The following is a 15918-nucleotide window of genomic DNA, read 5'->3' on the forward strand; positions in this document are numbered from 1 at the left end:
ATCGATTCAAGCTTTGGGCATCTCAAAAAGTACGTGTTTTTCTGTCATATCATTTGCACCAAGCTACTAGTCTGATAAGTGCCGAGGGAAAGTGATGACAGTTGTATATGCAAGCTAGACATGTGTTTTGCAAAAGTGAGCAACTAAAAAAAATGCATTTTATGTACAGTAGACATTCATAACATCCTAGTAAATATATTTTATTTAAAAAAAAATTGAAAAAGAAAAAGTTTAACAGGTGAAATTAATTGAATTTTTTTCCTGTGCATTCTTTTGTGACTTTTTATTCCACATATTTATTGGACGTATCCTGCAGTCTACTGTGTTAGAGCAGAGCGGACCTAGACCTATATATACATCCGCTCCTTGTTGAATACGGATGTGCATATTCACGATTTATGTTAGTTTGTTTTGTTTTTTAAAACGCACAACACGTTCATTTGTGCCTTAATAAATCAGGCCCTATATCTTTCCAGAGTAAAACAACATGGTTGGCCTCTGAACTTTACATCCTATAGAAGATATAGAATGCAATGCATATGGAACAAAGGGGTTGGGGTCGGTAATGTATGATGAATGTATATGCTATGGGTACATTTCTTCCAGCTCACACTAAATGGGGAAATGACAGTGAAACAATGGTTAGACATTCTGGAAACCCCTCAGCAGAACTATATTAGCCATCCTCAATGACTGAGGATGGTTGTACATTTTGTATAGGTCATGCTGTGCACCTCTTCGGCTACATAAGATCCAAGATAATCTCCCCTGTATATTAATTGCTAATTGGACACTGGAAATTTAATTAACGTCATATGAAGGTGTCACAAGTCTGTAAGATATTGGGAAGACAAGTGTCAGCAAATAAAAAAAGTAAAGAATATATTGTCACTATCCCTAAAACATCCTTGCAGTGCCTTTTGGTATACCTGAAGGAAAATGTTGTGGACAATTGCAGCAAATTAGCAAAACAGGGAATTTTATTTCAAGCACAACTGTGAATATCTGAACAGGTACATTCAGCAAAACAATGGATATATAGTATAAATCATATGAAACTGGACAACTGTCACATATCCACAGAGAAATTATAACAGGCTAGATGGATGAACTTTCCTCAGATGATGCCTACAGGACTGTGAACTGTTAACATGACTATTTGGGATATGTTAAATTACATCTCTTGCACAACATTAAATTGCTAGGTGTTTGCAGGTAAAGGCCTCATGGCACTCAAGTCTATATTATGGAAAGGTGATTTTATATTCTACATGTGATGCTCTGGGGAAAGGTAATGTTGTCTGGGTAGTAATGAAAGTTATGTATGCAACATTAATGTGTATGTACAATAATGTTGAGTGGTGTTTTGTTTTTTCTTTTATTTTCTCACGTAAACATTGAAAAATGTTTCAAAATACTGTGTTTGTAACATTAGATTGAATTCAAGTAAAGACAATCTGCAAAAAGTAGAAAATAGATTCCACAATATAATTAAGTTCTGCATAATCAAAGGGCGAAATAACCCTATTCTTTGCATAAAGCATTTTTTCATTATTAAAAATATATAAAAAAATATTTAACCTTACCACTCTGGGCTATTACTATAAATGGCCGTACTTAGTTACAATCCATTTTGTTGTTATTATTATTATCATCATTAACATTTATAGCAGCACAGTTTGCTTTTTTTTTAATTTTAGCAGCAGTGTTTGCTTTTAAGTGTTTTATTTTACTTGCTAATATGGGGGTTTTGAGAGCTTTAGCAAGGAAAATAAACAACTACCTGTCCTTGAGGGGTGGCATACCAGAAAGTGCTACTATTTAGATCAAGAGAAATAAAATTACACAATGTTAATGTTATGGTATTTTTTCTCCAATTGATCTCTAATAATCACATATTTGAGAAAGTATTGTGTACAATTACTATGTTAGGGCATTCATTAAGTCTCACATTTCCCCATAACTTTAGTTAGAAAACGTAACCAATTTCAAGAAGTAACTGTGTATAAATTATTTGCAACATACTGTAAATCACTTACTATATATTTGTTTTCAGGCTGCTTAGTGTATAATAAATTATAAACACAATTCTATATACCATATATGTACTTTTTTTTAAAATGAAAATCCCCCAATGATATAACACTTTAAAAATGAGTGTTTTTTCTTACAACTTGGCCATCAAATTGAAATTATGTGAACCTGAGCATTTTTAGTTCTTATGCCTGAATCACAGAATCTGTTAAAGCTCATATAATTTTTAATTTCTATGACATATGGATCATGATTTTTATAAACAAATATTTTTACCTGTGGGGGGCTGTAAGTGTTGCGAGACGGTGAATAACTTCTGTAAGGATACGATGGTTCAGTTGGCGAGTTTGATCCATGGTAGGAAGAGGTTTTAACAGGAGACTGGCCTCTGTAGTCATATGAAGAATCATATAGTGAGTTGACATTGTGATAGGAAGGCTGGTACTCAACAACTGGTTCAGAAGACCGGGCCAATGCAGGCTCTTGAAACTCCTCCTCCAGCTCCTGGTCAGTATAGACTCCACCTTCAGCATCTGTCTCCTCATAGTCACTGTTAACACGGCTGTCGCAGCTCAGGTAGTCTGTGGTCCCAGCAGCCGATTCATTGAGAAGGTCCAGTGGTTCTGTGATTGGTGTTTCAGCCTGATATAAGACAAGCCAAATTTTATAGCTAATGTGATGCAGTAATAGTCCCCCGCTGTAATTCTAAAGCAATTAAACTGAAGTTTTTACCTTTTCCTCAGTAGTCCATATTGGTCTTGCTTGCTCTGTCCGAATAATTTCCTTAAGGCTGCGGAGCCATGAGTCACTTGCTCCGCTCAAGTTAATAGTGGCTTAAAAATGTAAATAATAGCATATATATATATATATATATATATATATATATATATATAGATAGAGAGAGAGAGAGAGAGAGATAAGAGTGAACAGAGAACATAGAAGTTAAGGATGGTAACTACGTACTTACCAGTGAAAACATGGGAACTGTTCTTGCGTAGTTTCACAGCCTGTGCATACAAGCGGCGTGAGCTCTTCTTAGATTCGGGGAGTAGCCATCGTCGCATTGCCTTCACTCCCTGTCTATTCTCTGGGTTGCAAAAAACCACAATTGGGTAGAACTGCACATAATTCAGATGCTCCACTGCTGTAGGTGTGATATCTAATAGTGCATGCTTATCCTAAATAGGAAAGGGAATTGTTAGCTTGATACATAGCTGAAAGTAACATACGAGCAGTACAGGCAGCAATTCTTTAGAATGAAACAATTTCTCTGACAATACCGATTATTATTTCACTAGAAAGAGGTACCACCAGGGCCGGACTGGCCATCTGGCACTTCTGGCAAATCTAAAAGGTTGTAGACCGTACTGGGAGAACCCTTTCAGAGATATTTTAAATTAAAACAGGTATAACCTGTTATATAAATCTCTGAATTTTGGTGCACCCTCACATACTATACCATTTAAGACCAGAACAAAAAGCAAGAGAGAATATGTATAGAGGGGCACTCTGGGGGTTACATTGATAATTATAAGCAATCAGAATGAAAGAAATGCGTTTATTAAAAAAAACATAACTTTATTGATATAATATCCGGGATTAATGATAATACACAAAATTAGCGAAAATTAAAAAATGTAAATGATTGATAGTGACCAAAATTGAAAATACTATTAAGAAGCAGTATTATCTGCTAAACTGTGTATCTGTCTAACATCTCCGGTGTGGGTGAAATACCCTTACTATTTTAGTCAAAATAACTGATATCTAAACCTATCAGTGGCATTATGAAAATTGCCAAGGGGTAAGTATAGGGTTAATGAAATTATAATCCTATTGGAAATATGTGTCAATAATAAAACACATTAGTACACATAATCACTCTAAATAGAGTTGAATAAGCGAATCATATAACACAGTTTCATATAGTATGCTGTGTTACATAAAGACTGTGTTAATTGGATTATCAAATCCTAAATAACACCTATACAGTAGTGGATGATTAATAATCCTTAGGTGTCGTTATCCAATTGTTATGGATTAAAAAACCCACTGTGAATGGCTCTGCCTTGTAGGATCGAGCCTGCTTATCTAACAAAAGGATTCCCTGTAAAGGACCCTGTTATGCAGCCTCTGTGAGTGGTTCTGCTTTATATGATCAAAAACTGCCAATCTAACAAAGGATTCCCTGTAAAGGGCCCTGTTATGCAGCCTCTGTGAGTGGTTCTGCTTTGTAAGGTCAAAACTGTTTGTCTAACTCTGTTATGCAGCCTCTGTGACCCGCAACTATATGCAGAGAAAATCTAGCCTGTAACGAAGGATAGGTAGTAGCATTCTAGCCCCCTGACTGAAATCAGTACTATGTTATAAAAAGCACTGTGGTAGAGATAGTATTACAGTTTGACAAGACAGCATGACACAGAAACGCCTGGCGTCAAATTGTAATACTATCTCTAGATAGAGTGTGGAAGAGCCATGGGGTGCTGGGAAAGGGGGTGAGATAGCCAGGGGGTGCTGGGAGAGGGGGTGAGAGCCAGGGGGTGCTGGGAGAGGGGGTGAGATAGCCAGGGGGTGAGAAAGCCAGGGGGTGCAGGGAGAGGGGGTGAGATAGCCAGGGGGTGAGAAAGCCAGGGGGTGCTGGGAGAGGGGGTGAGAGCCAGGGGGTGCTGGGAGAGGGGGTGAGATAGCCAGGGGGTGAGAAAGCCAGGGGGTGCAGGGAGAGGGGGTGAGATAGCCAGGGGGTGGTGGGAGAGGGGGTGAGATAGCCAGGGGGTGCTGGGAGAGGGGGTGAGATAGCCAGGGGGTGCTGGGAGAGGGGGTGAGATAGCCAGGGGGTGCTGGGAAAGGGGGTGAAAGAGCCAATGGGGGTGCTGGGAAAGGGGGTGAAAGAGCCGAAGGGGGTGCTGGGAAAGGGGGTGAAAGAGCCGAAGGGGGTGCTGGGAAAGGGGGTGAAAGAGCCGAAGGGGGTGCTGGGAAAGGGGGTGAGAGAGCCAAAGGGGAAGAGGAGGGGTGAGAGAGCCAGGGGGTGCTAGGAGAAGGGGTGAGAGAGCCAGTGGGTGCTGGAAGAGGGGGTGAGAGCCAGGGGATGCGAGCCAGGGGGTGCTGGGAGAGGGGGTGAGAGCCAGGGGATGCGAGCCAGGGGGTGCTGGGAGAGGGGGTGAGAGCCAGGGGATGCGAGCCAGGGGGTGCTGGGAGAGGGGGTGAGAGCCGGGGGGGCGAGAGTAAAAAAGGGAAGGGGGTGCTGGGAAAGGGGGTGAGAGAGTCAAAGGGGAAGAGGTGCTGTGAGAGGGGTGAAAGAGCCAGGGGGTGCTAGGAGAAGGGGTGAGAGAGCAGGGGGTGCTGGGAAAGGGGGTGAGAGCCAGTGGGTGCTGGGAAAGGGGGTGAGAGCCAGGGGGTGCTGGGAGAGGGGGTGAGAGCCAGGGGGTGCTGGGAGAGGGGGTGAGAGAGCCGAAGGGGGTGCTGAGAAAGGAGGTGAGAGAGCCAAAGGGGAAGGGGGTGCTGGGAGAGGGGGTGAGAGAGCAAGGGGGTGCTGGGAGAGGGGGTGAGAGAGCCAAAAGGGGTGCTGAGAAAGGAGGTGAGAGAGCCAAAGGGGAAGGGGGTGCTGGGAGAGGGGGTGAGAGAGCCCGGGGCTGCTGGGAGAGGGGGTGAGAGGGCCAAAGGGGAAGGGGGTTCTGGGAGAGGGGGTGAGAGCCGAAGGGGGTGCTGGGAAAGGGGGTGAGAGAGCCAAAGGGGAAGGGGGTGCTGGGAGAGGGGGTGAGAGCCAGGGGGTGCTGGGAGAGGGGGTGAGAGAGCCGAAGGGGGTGAGAGAGCCAAAGTGGAAGGGGGTGCTGGGAGATGGGGTGAGAGAGCCAAAGGGGAAGGGGGCGCTGGGAGAGGGGGTGAGAGAGCCAAAGGGGAAGGGGGCGCTGGGAGAGGGGGTGAGAGAGCCAAAGGGGAAGGGGGTGCTGGGAGAGGGGGTGAGAGCCCGGGGCTGCTGGGAGAGGGGGTGAGAGAGCCAAAGGGGAAGGGGGTGCTGGGAAAGGGGGTGAGAGAGCCAAAGGGGAAGGGGGTGCTGGGAGAGGGGGTGAGAGCCCGGGGCTGCTGGGAGAGGGGGTGAGAGAGCCAAAGGGGAAGGGGGCGCTGGGAGAGGGGGTGAGAGAGCCAAAGGGAAAGGGGGCGCTGGGAGAGGGGGTGAGAGAGCCAAAGGGGAATGGGGCGCTGGGAGAGGGGGTGAGAGAGCCAAAGGGGAATGGGGCGCTGGGAGAGGGGGTGAGAGAGCCAGTGGGAAGGGGGCGCTGGGAGAGGGGCTGAGAGACCCAGGGTGGTAGAGGGTGCAGGAAGAGGAGTGAGAGAGCCGGGTGGTAGAGGGTGCAGGAAGATGTGTGAGAGAGCCAGGGGAGTAGGTGGTACAGGAAGATGTGTGAGAGCCAGCGGAGAAGGTGGTGCAGGGGGTTAAGTGAGAGGGACAAAGGAGAAGATGGTGCAGGGGCATAGGTAAAAGAAAGTGTAAAGGGAGAGACATCTTAAGAATTTAAATGTCAGGGATGCAGCTATCATAAAACACAAGTAGTAATGAATAATGTAAATGCACAGAGGGGACAAGTGTTAAAAAAAATAAAAAATCAAGCCTTCATACTCCATTCACTTATATTTTCTATACCCCCACTCCTAAATTTCTGCTTCGACCACTGCCCTCTATTCCTGCTCCCGACTGCCTGTGTAAGCTGACAGCTGCTGATCCCTCCTCGCCCAGCGCGCCCAGTAGGAGAACAGAACACAGGATGCCATAATCAGGTAAGTTCATATATTTTCTCGTCTGCAATATGTTTTTAACCATCCTTTCTTGAACTGGGGACACTACAGCGTATCCAATAATGTTTAACACTATGTATTGCTCATTATTGCGCTGAAATGCTTTTTGCATATTTATCTGTACAGAGATTTTTAATTAAGAGGAAAAAACATTGCTTGTCATAAATTTTATCTGTAATTGTGTCAATATATCTATTTTAGTTTGCATTGTAAATGATGTATTAAGCTGCTCTTGAGACTCCCACTCAGTATCTGATATGCTCTACCAATTTTTATTTGTGAATGAGTTTTTGTATGGGCTTTACTAATGATTTGGGGGCACTACTATGGCATAATGTTATTTGGGGTCACTATTGTGGCATAATATGATTTGGAGGCACTGTTGTGACATAATATGATTTGTGGGCACTACTGTATGGTATATGTTTTGGGGGCACTACTATGCCATAATATGATTTGTGGGCACTTCTGCATGACCAAATATGAATTGAGGGTAATACTATGTGGCATAATATGACCTTGGGGCACTACGATGTGGCATAATATTAACTGGGCACACTACGGTGTGGCATCATATGAACTTCTGCCAAAGGCAAGTCTTTCATTGTTGAATATGATGAGAGCCCAAAGAAGTTGCTGTATCGGGGCCCAAAATTCCTCGTCAGCCCTGCCTGTGAGTCAAGGGGGTAGACGTCTCCAGGTAAATAATCTAAATGTTTCCTATCTAATCAAACTGATGGATCACATCCAATTATTTCTTTTAATGCGGCCGTGTGGGTTCAACTGATCATTCAATAGTTATGTTTTTTTTAGATGTATGCTAGTTTTATTTCATGTGGAATTATTCATGAAAATTCTGCCATTACTATTTAATTGAGGAAAAAGGGTACCTGTTATCTATATGTGTGTGTAAGTACTCTGTTCGTTGTTGCTATTTTGTGGGGGATTTGAAAAAAGCAAAACATTGTTTCCTACAGTGGCATCTGTATAATTGGTGGTATTGCTGTAGTATGGGGTGACGTGCTGGTGGCAATGTTGTAGTGTGTTTGGTGCTTAGTATTGCTAATAAGTAGGAGAGGATATTGCTATAATGTGGGGGGTGACGCTGGATGCTGTAATGTGGGGGGTGATGCTGGATGCTGTAATGTGGGGGGTGATGCTGGACGCTGTAATGTGGGGGGTGATGCTGGTTGCTGTAATGTGGGGGTGATTGATGTAGTATGAGTGTGTGTGGGGGGTTATTTATTGCTGTAATTTGGGTACTAATAATGTATTGTCATGGTATTTATTGATGTAATTGGGGTGCTAATAATGTAATGTTGAGGGTCATTAGGAGAAATAAATACCCCCCCCCCCCCCCACACACACTCATACTACATCATGTTGTACTGCGCCAGCATCAGTGTGCAACAATATAGTGCATGGAGCCCACAACACGTGGGCCTGTGTGCTTTAAATGCCAGGGCTGATTTTTAGTCCCAGTCCGGCCCTGGGTACCACTGAGGTGTTAGGCAAAAGTTTATAGTGAATTGCTATGCATCATTCTCATTTGCTACAATACTTTTGAAATCATTGTGTTTTTTATGTGGCAGACATTATACTTATTGTTTGGATGTATTTTTAATCTTGGAGTACAACAAATAGATTTGCCTTGTCATATAAGGATCTGTTTGATACTTAATTTTAGATTTTATTGTTTATTTTTAAATAAAGGATAATATACTAGGACAGTTGTCCTTTGTTTTTTCTATTTCCTCTACATATGACTCATCGCTTCCAAAATCCCTCCATGGTCAAATACACAATTTGGCCTGATTTTGGAATCTGGTGATTGCCAACTCAACTAGTGAGGAGTAAGATAGCAAACATTGAGAATAAAAGAGGAAAAGAGAAACATAAATCGTATGCAAGTTCCTGTTTACAGACAGTGGAATCGCAAAGGAAAAAGTATGATTTGGCTAAGTGTTCATTTGGAAAAGAAAAAACATTGTGAACGACTTACCCTCTATACAAGATATGAATTCTTCTGGAGTGTTATTACAATATATGAGTGGAGGCAAGGAACCAATCAGTGTATATCTGGAAATTATTGTTATTTTATTGGACATATGCTACATCTGTTTTATTTTAAACAAAAAATAAAATTTAATTATATGTACCAATTGTATTGATTATTTGATAAACTGTTTTAGAATAGTCACTGGTAGGTGTGACTTAGATTGAATAGGCAGCATATTTTTGAGCACTCTAAATAGCAACTTTTGTTTTGTTATATATACAACTCTAAATGAGCCATACTGCATGACCTCCCTGCGCACTGCACAAAGGTCATGCAACACAGCCGAAGGAGAGGGATAAATCAGTGCAGTGCATTCTGTACTACATGTTCTCCCTCCTTTCTCTGCGGGGTCTGCTGTGCAGGTAAGTGTAGGGATCCCTATCTTCAAAATGAATAAAATAAGATGAAATGTTGCCCCATAGCACTCTGCTTATTACTCAATGTAGATATTAAGGTCATTTTGGGTACCATAAATTTATTGGCAATGTTATATTCAACAAAAGCAGTTCCGGTTAGAACACAAGTATACACACAATACAAAATTGCATGCAATAATAATTCAAAGTATGATAGAGTGGTCTAGAATACTTGCACCCTAGCAGCATTGGGGCTTGTACCGCTTAAGAATGCCATGTCAATGTTTTAAAACAAAATAAAGCATGCTAGAGATTGGGGATGGCTGTATGTTCGCCAGAACCCTATGGTGAATTAAAGGTATACTATAAAGCCATTATGTGTGTATGATATAAATACTAAGCAGCCATTTAAGGTGTGGGCAGTGACAGTTTGATAATAATGCAATGGACATATTGGATAAGGGAAAAGTGATGAAATATACTTGGTATGTGAAGGTAATTTTAAGGCACCTCTATACTGGATGTATAATAAGCCTGTTATTTACTTACAGGTGTGTGCAGTATAATGGTAACTCATACATACTCAAAAAATGTAAAAGGCCAAAATAAACCATCTATATTAAACATCTATATAAAACATATATGGGATGCCCCATGTAATACAAACTAATAAGGACGTGTTGACCTTTTTTGCATAAAATCATAGATAATACAGAGATATAGAAGAAAATCTCAAATAAAATATTACTAATAAAACATAAATGTACACCAAAATATAATGATAAATGTCATGAAATCCACCAATCTATTGAAAATAGAAAAGATATCAGGCTATAAGAATAAAGTATAAAAATTGAATATAATCTAATGAAATCTAATAAACTAATAAAATCTAGTACCAACTAAACATTTAAGATACTGAGGTAATTAAGGCACTATAGGAAATAACTCATAACTTTCGTTCAATCCCTGCGGTGTCATAGTTCCAAATTCAAAGATCCAAAACATCTGTCTCTGTGAGAGTCTTTTCTCAAGGGCATCCCCTCTAGGGCCCAATGTAACGTCTTCAATGTCTCTAAAATTCAATTCACGAGAATCAGAATTATGTTTTTGTAGGAAATGACAAGGTACTGAATGGCTCTCTACCTTGTTCTTAATGTTTCTACATGTTCTTGTATTCTCAATTTTAAAGGCTGTTTTGTTTTTCCCACATACTTTAAACCGCAGGAACATTCTAAAAAAGATACAACCGAAGTGCTAAGACAGTTCATAAGTTGTTTGATCTGGTATTCCTTACTATTATTATGATTACTGAAAGTTCTTTTCAGTGTGTTAGCAAATCTGCAAATACTGCAGTGGTTGCACTTATTAAACCATTTGATAGCCACAAAAGGATTAGTAGCCAGTTTCTTATCTTCTGTAAGCATATTCGGGACTAGGAGACCTTTAAAATTCTTTTTGAAAATAACCACAGGTTTAGCTGGAAGTATATCGTTTAGTATAGGGTCTTTCTTTAGAATATCCCAATGCGAATGGTGGATTTGATTTTTGTTTCTCCACTATTATATTGGGTAATAAATGAAACTATATCTTTCTTAGCCTCTTTCTTATGATAGCTCAAGAGATCTGATCTATCAATAGCTTGAGTCTCCTCAATTGCTCCTGTCACCAAGTGGTCTGGATAGCCTCTCTTTTTAAATCTATCTGCATATATTGGACAGTTTTTCCCTACATTGATCTTCATTGCTACGATTTCTTTTAATCCTTTAAAATTGTGAGAAGGGGATGTTGGTCTTCCATTTTTTCAAATGTACAATATTGAAATGTCGGTAGCTGTTAGAATCTACTGTTTTAATGACATTTTTAGTGATCACTGTGTTTCCTATGCTCATGAGGATCAGATCAAGGTATTCCACTTGTAGGGAATCAAATATAGCCGTAAATATAAGATTGTAATCATTGGTATTCATGTAAGAAAAGAAACGGTTAAGGCACTCCATATAACCATTTCATACTAGTATAATATCATCTATATACCGTTTATAGATGACTATTTTCAGAATATGGGTTTGGATTATAAATGTAGTGTTGTTCCCAGCTATCCATTACTAAACTCGCAAAAAACTGGGTGCGAAAATCGTGCCCATTGCAGTCCCAACTTTCTGAAGGTTGAATTTTTCTAGGAATTTGAAATCATTGTGTGTGAGAATAAAAGTCATAAGTTCACAGATACAATTCTTGGTGTTCTACACCAAGTTCCGTGTCGGGGTTTAGATATTCCCTCAGGTCTCTAGGCTGGGCTGTGCAGGTGTAGATCCTGAAGACTGTAGCTTAGCAGCTTGGCTCTGGGTGATAGTGTTGAGAAATGCGGTCACAATTCCACCCCCAACATCGTTGCCCAAAATCACATCAGTTGTGAGGTCATCCATAACGACGACATCTCGCAACTCCTGGCCATCTTACCAGTCCAGATACACTATTGCGACAGGCACTTCCTTCTGCAGTCCATCTGCCACAGTAACTTGGCAGTGCGATCCTGCAATACTGCAGCAGGATTATTATTATTAATTATTATTATTAATATTTATTTATAAGGCGCTACAAGGCATCCGCAGCGCCGTACAGAGACAAACAAAATCACAATACAATGGGAGACAGCACAGTACAGTAAACACAGCAACTCAGTACGCTCAATGCACAGCTAGAGAGGGCGGGGAAAGGGGAGGGAGGATCCGAAAACGATGGGGCCCAAGAAGGGGGGCGCGGAAGACAGGGAGACCCCCAGGGGGGAGGAGGGAGCGAAAGTGGACGTGGGGTGGAGGACCTTTGAGGAGGAGGGCTAAGTAGCTGGAGAGCAGAAGCTGGTGTCTTTAGCTTAGTTGCCGTTTGTCTGGATCCTGGAATGTTGAGAGTCCTATCTGGAAAAAAAATGGGTACATTCAGGGCCCTCTTAAGAACATCTTGGGCCCCTATATATACAAAAAAAATAAAAAAGATTATATATATGGGCCCTGCAGCCCAGGGGGGCCCGTCGGAGGCAGCAAAAAAAAAAAAACCTGAAAAAAAAGAAGAAAATACTTACCTTGCGGTCAGCTGGCGATCCGGCTCCCTCCATGGTCTCCTCCTCCGTCGCGCTCCGCAATGGATGTCGGGCGGGCGTGATGACGTCACGCCCAACATGCACTGCGAGCGAGACGGAGGAGACCATGGAGGGAGCCGGATCGCCAGCTGACCGCAAGGTAAGTATTTTCTTCTTTTTTTTCAGGTTTTTTTTTTTTTTTGCTGCCTCCGACGGGCCCCCCTGGGCTGCAGGGCCCCCGGGCACCTGCCCATTGTGCCCAATGGGAAAGACGGCCCTGGGTGCATTAAATTAAGAAAACTCCAATGAGCCCCGGCGTTAAATCAATAGCACGCACGTTTAATAATTAGGCCTCCCTCTAGCTCCATTAAAATAAAAGTATTCACATTTGATAAATAGATGTATTTCCCCCTAACCAACCCAAACATTAAATTAATAGTATCCACGTTTAATAAATTAACCTATTTCCCTACGTCCAAACAGGACCAGGAATAAATAGCATTTACGTTTAATAAATATAACCATTTCCCAAAATCAGCCCCACATTCAATAGCCCCGAACTAGCATTAAATTAAAAGTCCTGCCTCATCTTAAATTATTAGGCCCCCAACTATCAAACTAAATTGCCCCACCATCACCCATTAGTCACCACCTAACTCACACCCCCATTTCATTGCCATAAGCCTCCCTGCCCTCACCCCTTTTCAATGTCATATGACCCCAGTCCTCACCCCCATTACAGTGACATAAGCCCCATGCCCACACACTATAGTGACATAAGCCCCCTGCCCACACACTATAGTAACATAAGGCCCCCTGCCCACACACACTAGTGACATAAGCCCCCCTGCACACACACTATAGTGACATAAGCCCCCCTGCCTACACACTATAGTGACATAAGCCCCCCTGCCTACACACTATAGTGACATAAGCCCCCCTGCCCACCCACATTATACTGACATAAGCCCCACTGCCCACCCACACTATACTAACATAAGCCCCACTGTCCACAAACACTATACTGACATTAGCCCCCCTACCCAAACACACACTATACTGACATTAGCCCCCTTTCCACACACATTACATTAACACACACTACATTAACACACACTACATTGACATAAGGTCTCCTGTCCTGACCCTCATTACATTGCCATAACACTAGCACACGCTACATTGACATAACACACCCTCACACTTACCTTATTCCAGCGGCGCTTCCTGCACAGTACACATGGGATGGCACCAGTCACATGGTGCGGGTCCCATGGGACCTTTGTTTATTACTGGATTGGACAAGGATGCGGCCACACATGGGGGTGGGGTTTATGATAAGTTCCGCGGCCACAACGATGCTCCCCTGCTGGCACCCCTGACTCAGGGGGCCTCCGCTGCCCCCTCTCTCCCCTACCCAATCCGTGCCCATATTAGGCTGGCCCTGATTGTCGACCAGCAGTCATGATAAAAAAAAAAAGATATAATAAAACAAAAACATCAAGCAGCTGACGGTCGGCCTCATCAGGCCCCAGGCCTACCGGGAAAATTCCAGGTAAGCCCAATAGCCAATCCGCCCCTGGGACTCACTACAGTGATTGAGGCCCCTGAGTCTCTCAGTCCTTCACCCTGCAGAGGTCCCACTTGGACTGGTTGCAGGTTTCTCCACATGTTTTTGGGGGGTCTTTTGGACACACAGGTGACTCTCTCCACTGAGTCACCTTCAGACACGTCACACTCTATTGGACTGGCAGGGGTGGAAACAGTCTCTAATGGCTCACCTTCGCCAGTTAAGCAAGTCAGCCGGGCCCCAGTAATCAGATTAGGGGCCAGTGTCTGGGGTGCTGGGGCTGTGGGACAGTCCATCCTTAAAGGACCGATTTACCCGCAGTGGTAGCACTTTCTCTCCAGCCTGAGCTCCGATGGTCTCTGATAACTCCCAGGGACGGGCGGGGCAATGGCTGGTGAGGGGTACCCGAAGGGTTAGGTACTTGCTTTTGGGGGTGAGTAGAAGAGGGGTGTCCCCCTGTTTGTACAGTCCTTTGGGGTTGGCTGTTAACCAGTGCCATTGTGGCCTCACTGCCCACATACTGATCCGCCAGCTTGGCTGCGGCTTCCAGGGTGCCTGGCTAGGATGGGATGGATAGGAATCCAGCACCCATTCTGTCACCTCCTGTGCGCACCGGCGGTGAAACTGTTCTTGGCACATTAAGTCTATTACCTCATCCACGGTGTGGGCACCTGCCTGGCGCACCCACTTCCTGGCAGACTCCCGCAACAGGTTGGCAAACTCCTCATGGGTGTGGCGTGGAGGTCCTTTGTAAAGTCCCGGAACTTCAGACGATAGGTCTCTGGGGTAATAGTGTACCGTTTAAGGAGTGCCCTTTTCCCTATATCATAGTCCGAACAGTCCTCCGTGGGAAACCCACGGTAGGCCTCCACTGCACGTCCTTGCAGTGTGGGCACCAAATGCTTAACCCATTCCTCTCTGGGTAAAGCATGTAGCCTGCAGGTCCTTTAAAATACCTGCAGGTGCTCATCAATATTCCCAACACAGTCCTCAAATTTAGGGCAAGGTAGAGATGACAGTCCTGATCCTCTAGGGGGCGCCTAGCCCCTGGGCTGCATGGTTGGTGCCCTTCCCTCTTGGCGCCATGCCTCGATGACCTGTGCCTGCTCAGCTGCAGATGCATTGTCCCCTAAGGCCGCTAGCTGGATCTTTAACTCGCCCTGCGCTCATAATAGGATAGAGGGGATGGTTATGTGGGTGAAGTCTGCTGGGTAGAAGTCGCTGCAGGTTGTTGAGAAGGGATCCCTGCTGTCTGGACGTCTTGGGTACCATGCTGTCGGTGCCAATCCCTCAGCACCTCTCTCACCTCCGCCCTGTTTGGCGAATGGCTGATGTCAATGCCCTTGGCACTGCACAGAGTCTCGAGATCCGCCCTGGACACGTTGGTGTAATCAAACATCCTGTATGTTCTCCTGGCTGCAGTTATTCCTCTCCTGAATAACTCGGCTCTCCTGATTGGTTCACGAAAAGCCATCTGCGGTTATCCCACTGCTGCCACCAGAAATCTGTGACAGGATGGACTGCCTATGCCACCTTGTCTGTTGTTGGTGCGAACCGGCTGGGCTTACTTTTCCACTGTTCCCTTTCGTTATCCCAAATGCGCCCTCTTGCCACAGTAGGAGGGGCATGCAATGCTGCCACCACTGAGCTTCTTTATGCTGCTCAGAACCACGTTCCTTCTGGGTAACTGTCAATGCTAGTGAACTCCTGTGCTGGTACACTTGGGCTGGTAACTCTGGACCTCTTACTATGGATCAGGGTTGCTGTGGATGGATCTCCCCTGGCCTATCACACTGACCAGAGCTGCAGGGTAGCAGCAGAGCAGTGGTACTGGAGAGCTGGGTCCAACCTCAGAAACAGCCGGTGAACGTATTAGATTTAGGGTCTAATCTGCAGGTCACAGGATTACAGCAATATTGAAGAAGTTGTCAAGCAGGGTCTTGAAGCAAAGAGTGATGTTTTATTTCGCTCAGGTGCCCTGACAAGGACAGTTCCACTGATTAAAGGTATCAGTGGTCAGATCATATGG

General features: G+C 43.9%; 1 protein-coding gene across 4 annotated transcripts in view; it reads right to left on the reverse strand.

The window, feature by feature from the left end:
• Positions 1 to 15918, reverse strand: part of TJP3 (tight junction protein 3) — a 195587-nt gene that overhangs the window by 35397 nt on the left and 144272 nt on the right. For 3 of the 4 annotated variants that reach the window (XM_075204819.1, XM_075204817.1, XM_075204820.1), the window contains 3 exons: positions 3002 to 3212; positions 2767 to 2867; positions 2311 to 2676 (listed from right to left, as the gene is read on the reverse strand). In XM_075204819.1, coding sequence (XP_075060920.1) covers positions 2311 to 2676; positions 2767 to 2867; positions 3002 to 3212 — 678 coding nt within the window. The remainder of the gene's footprint in view (positions 1 to 2310; positions 2677 to 2766; positions 2868 to 3001; positions 3213 to 15918) is intronic. The other variant, XM_075204821.1, reaches the window with a different exon arrangement.

Source organism: Mixophyes fleayi, chromosome 1 (assembly GCF_038048845.1).
Source record: "Mixophyes fleayi isolate aMixFle1 chromosome 1, aMixFle1.hap1, whole genome shotgun sequence".
NCBI lineage: Eukaryota > Metazoa > Chordata > Amphibia > Anura > Limnodynastidae > Mixophyes > Mixophyes fleayi.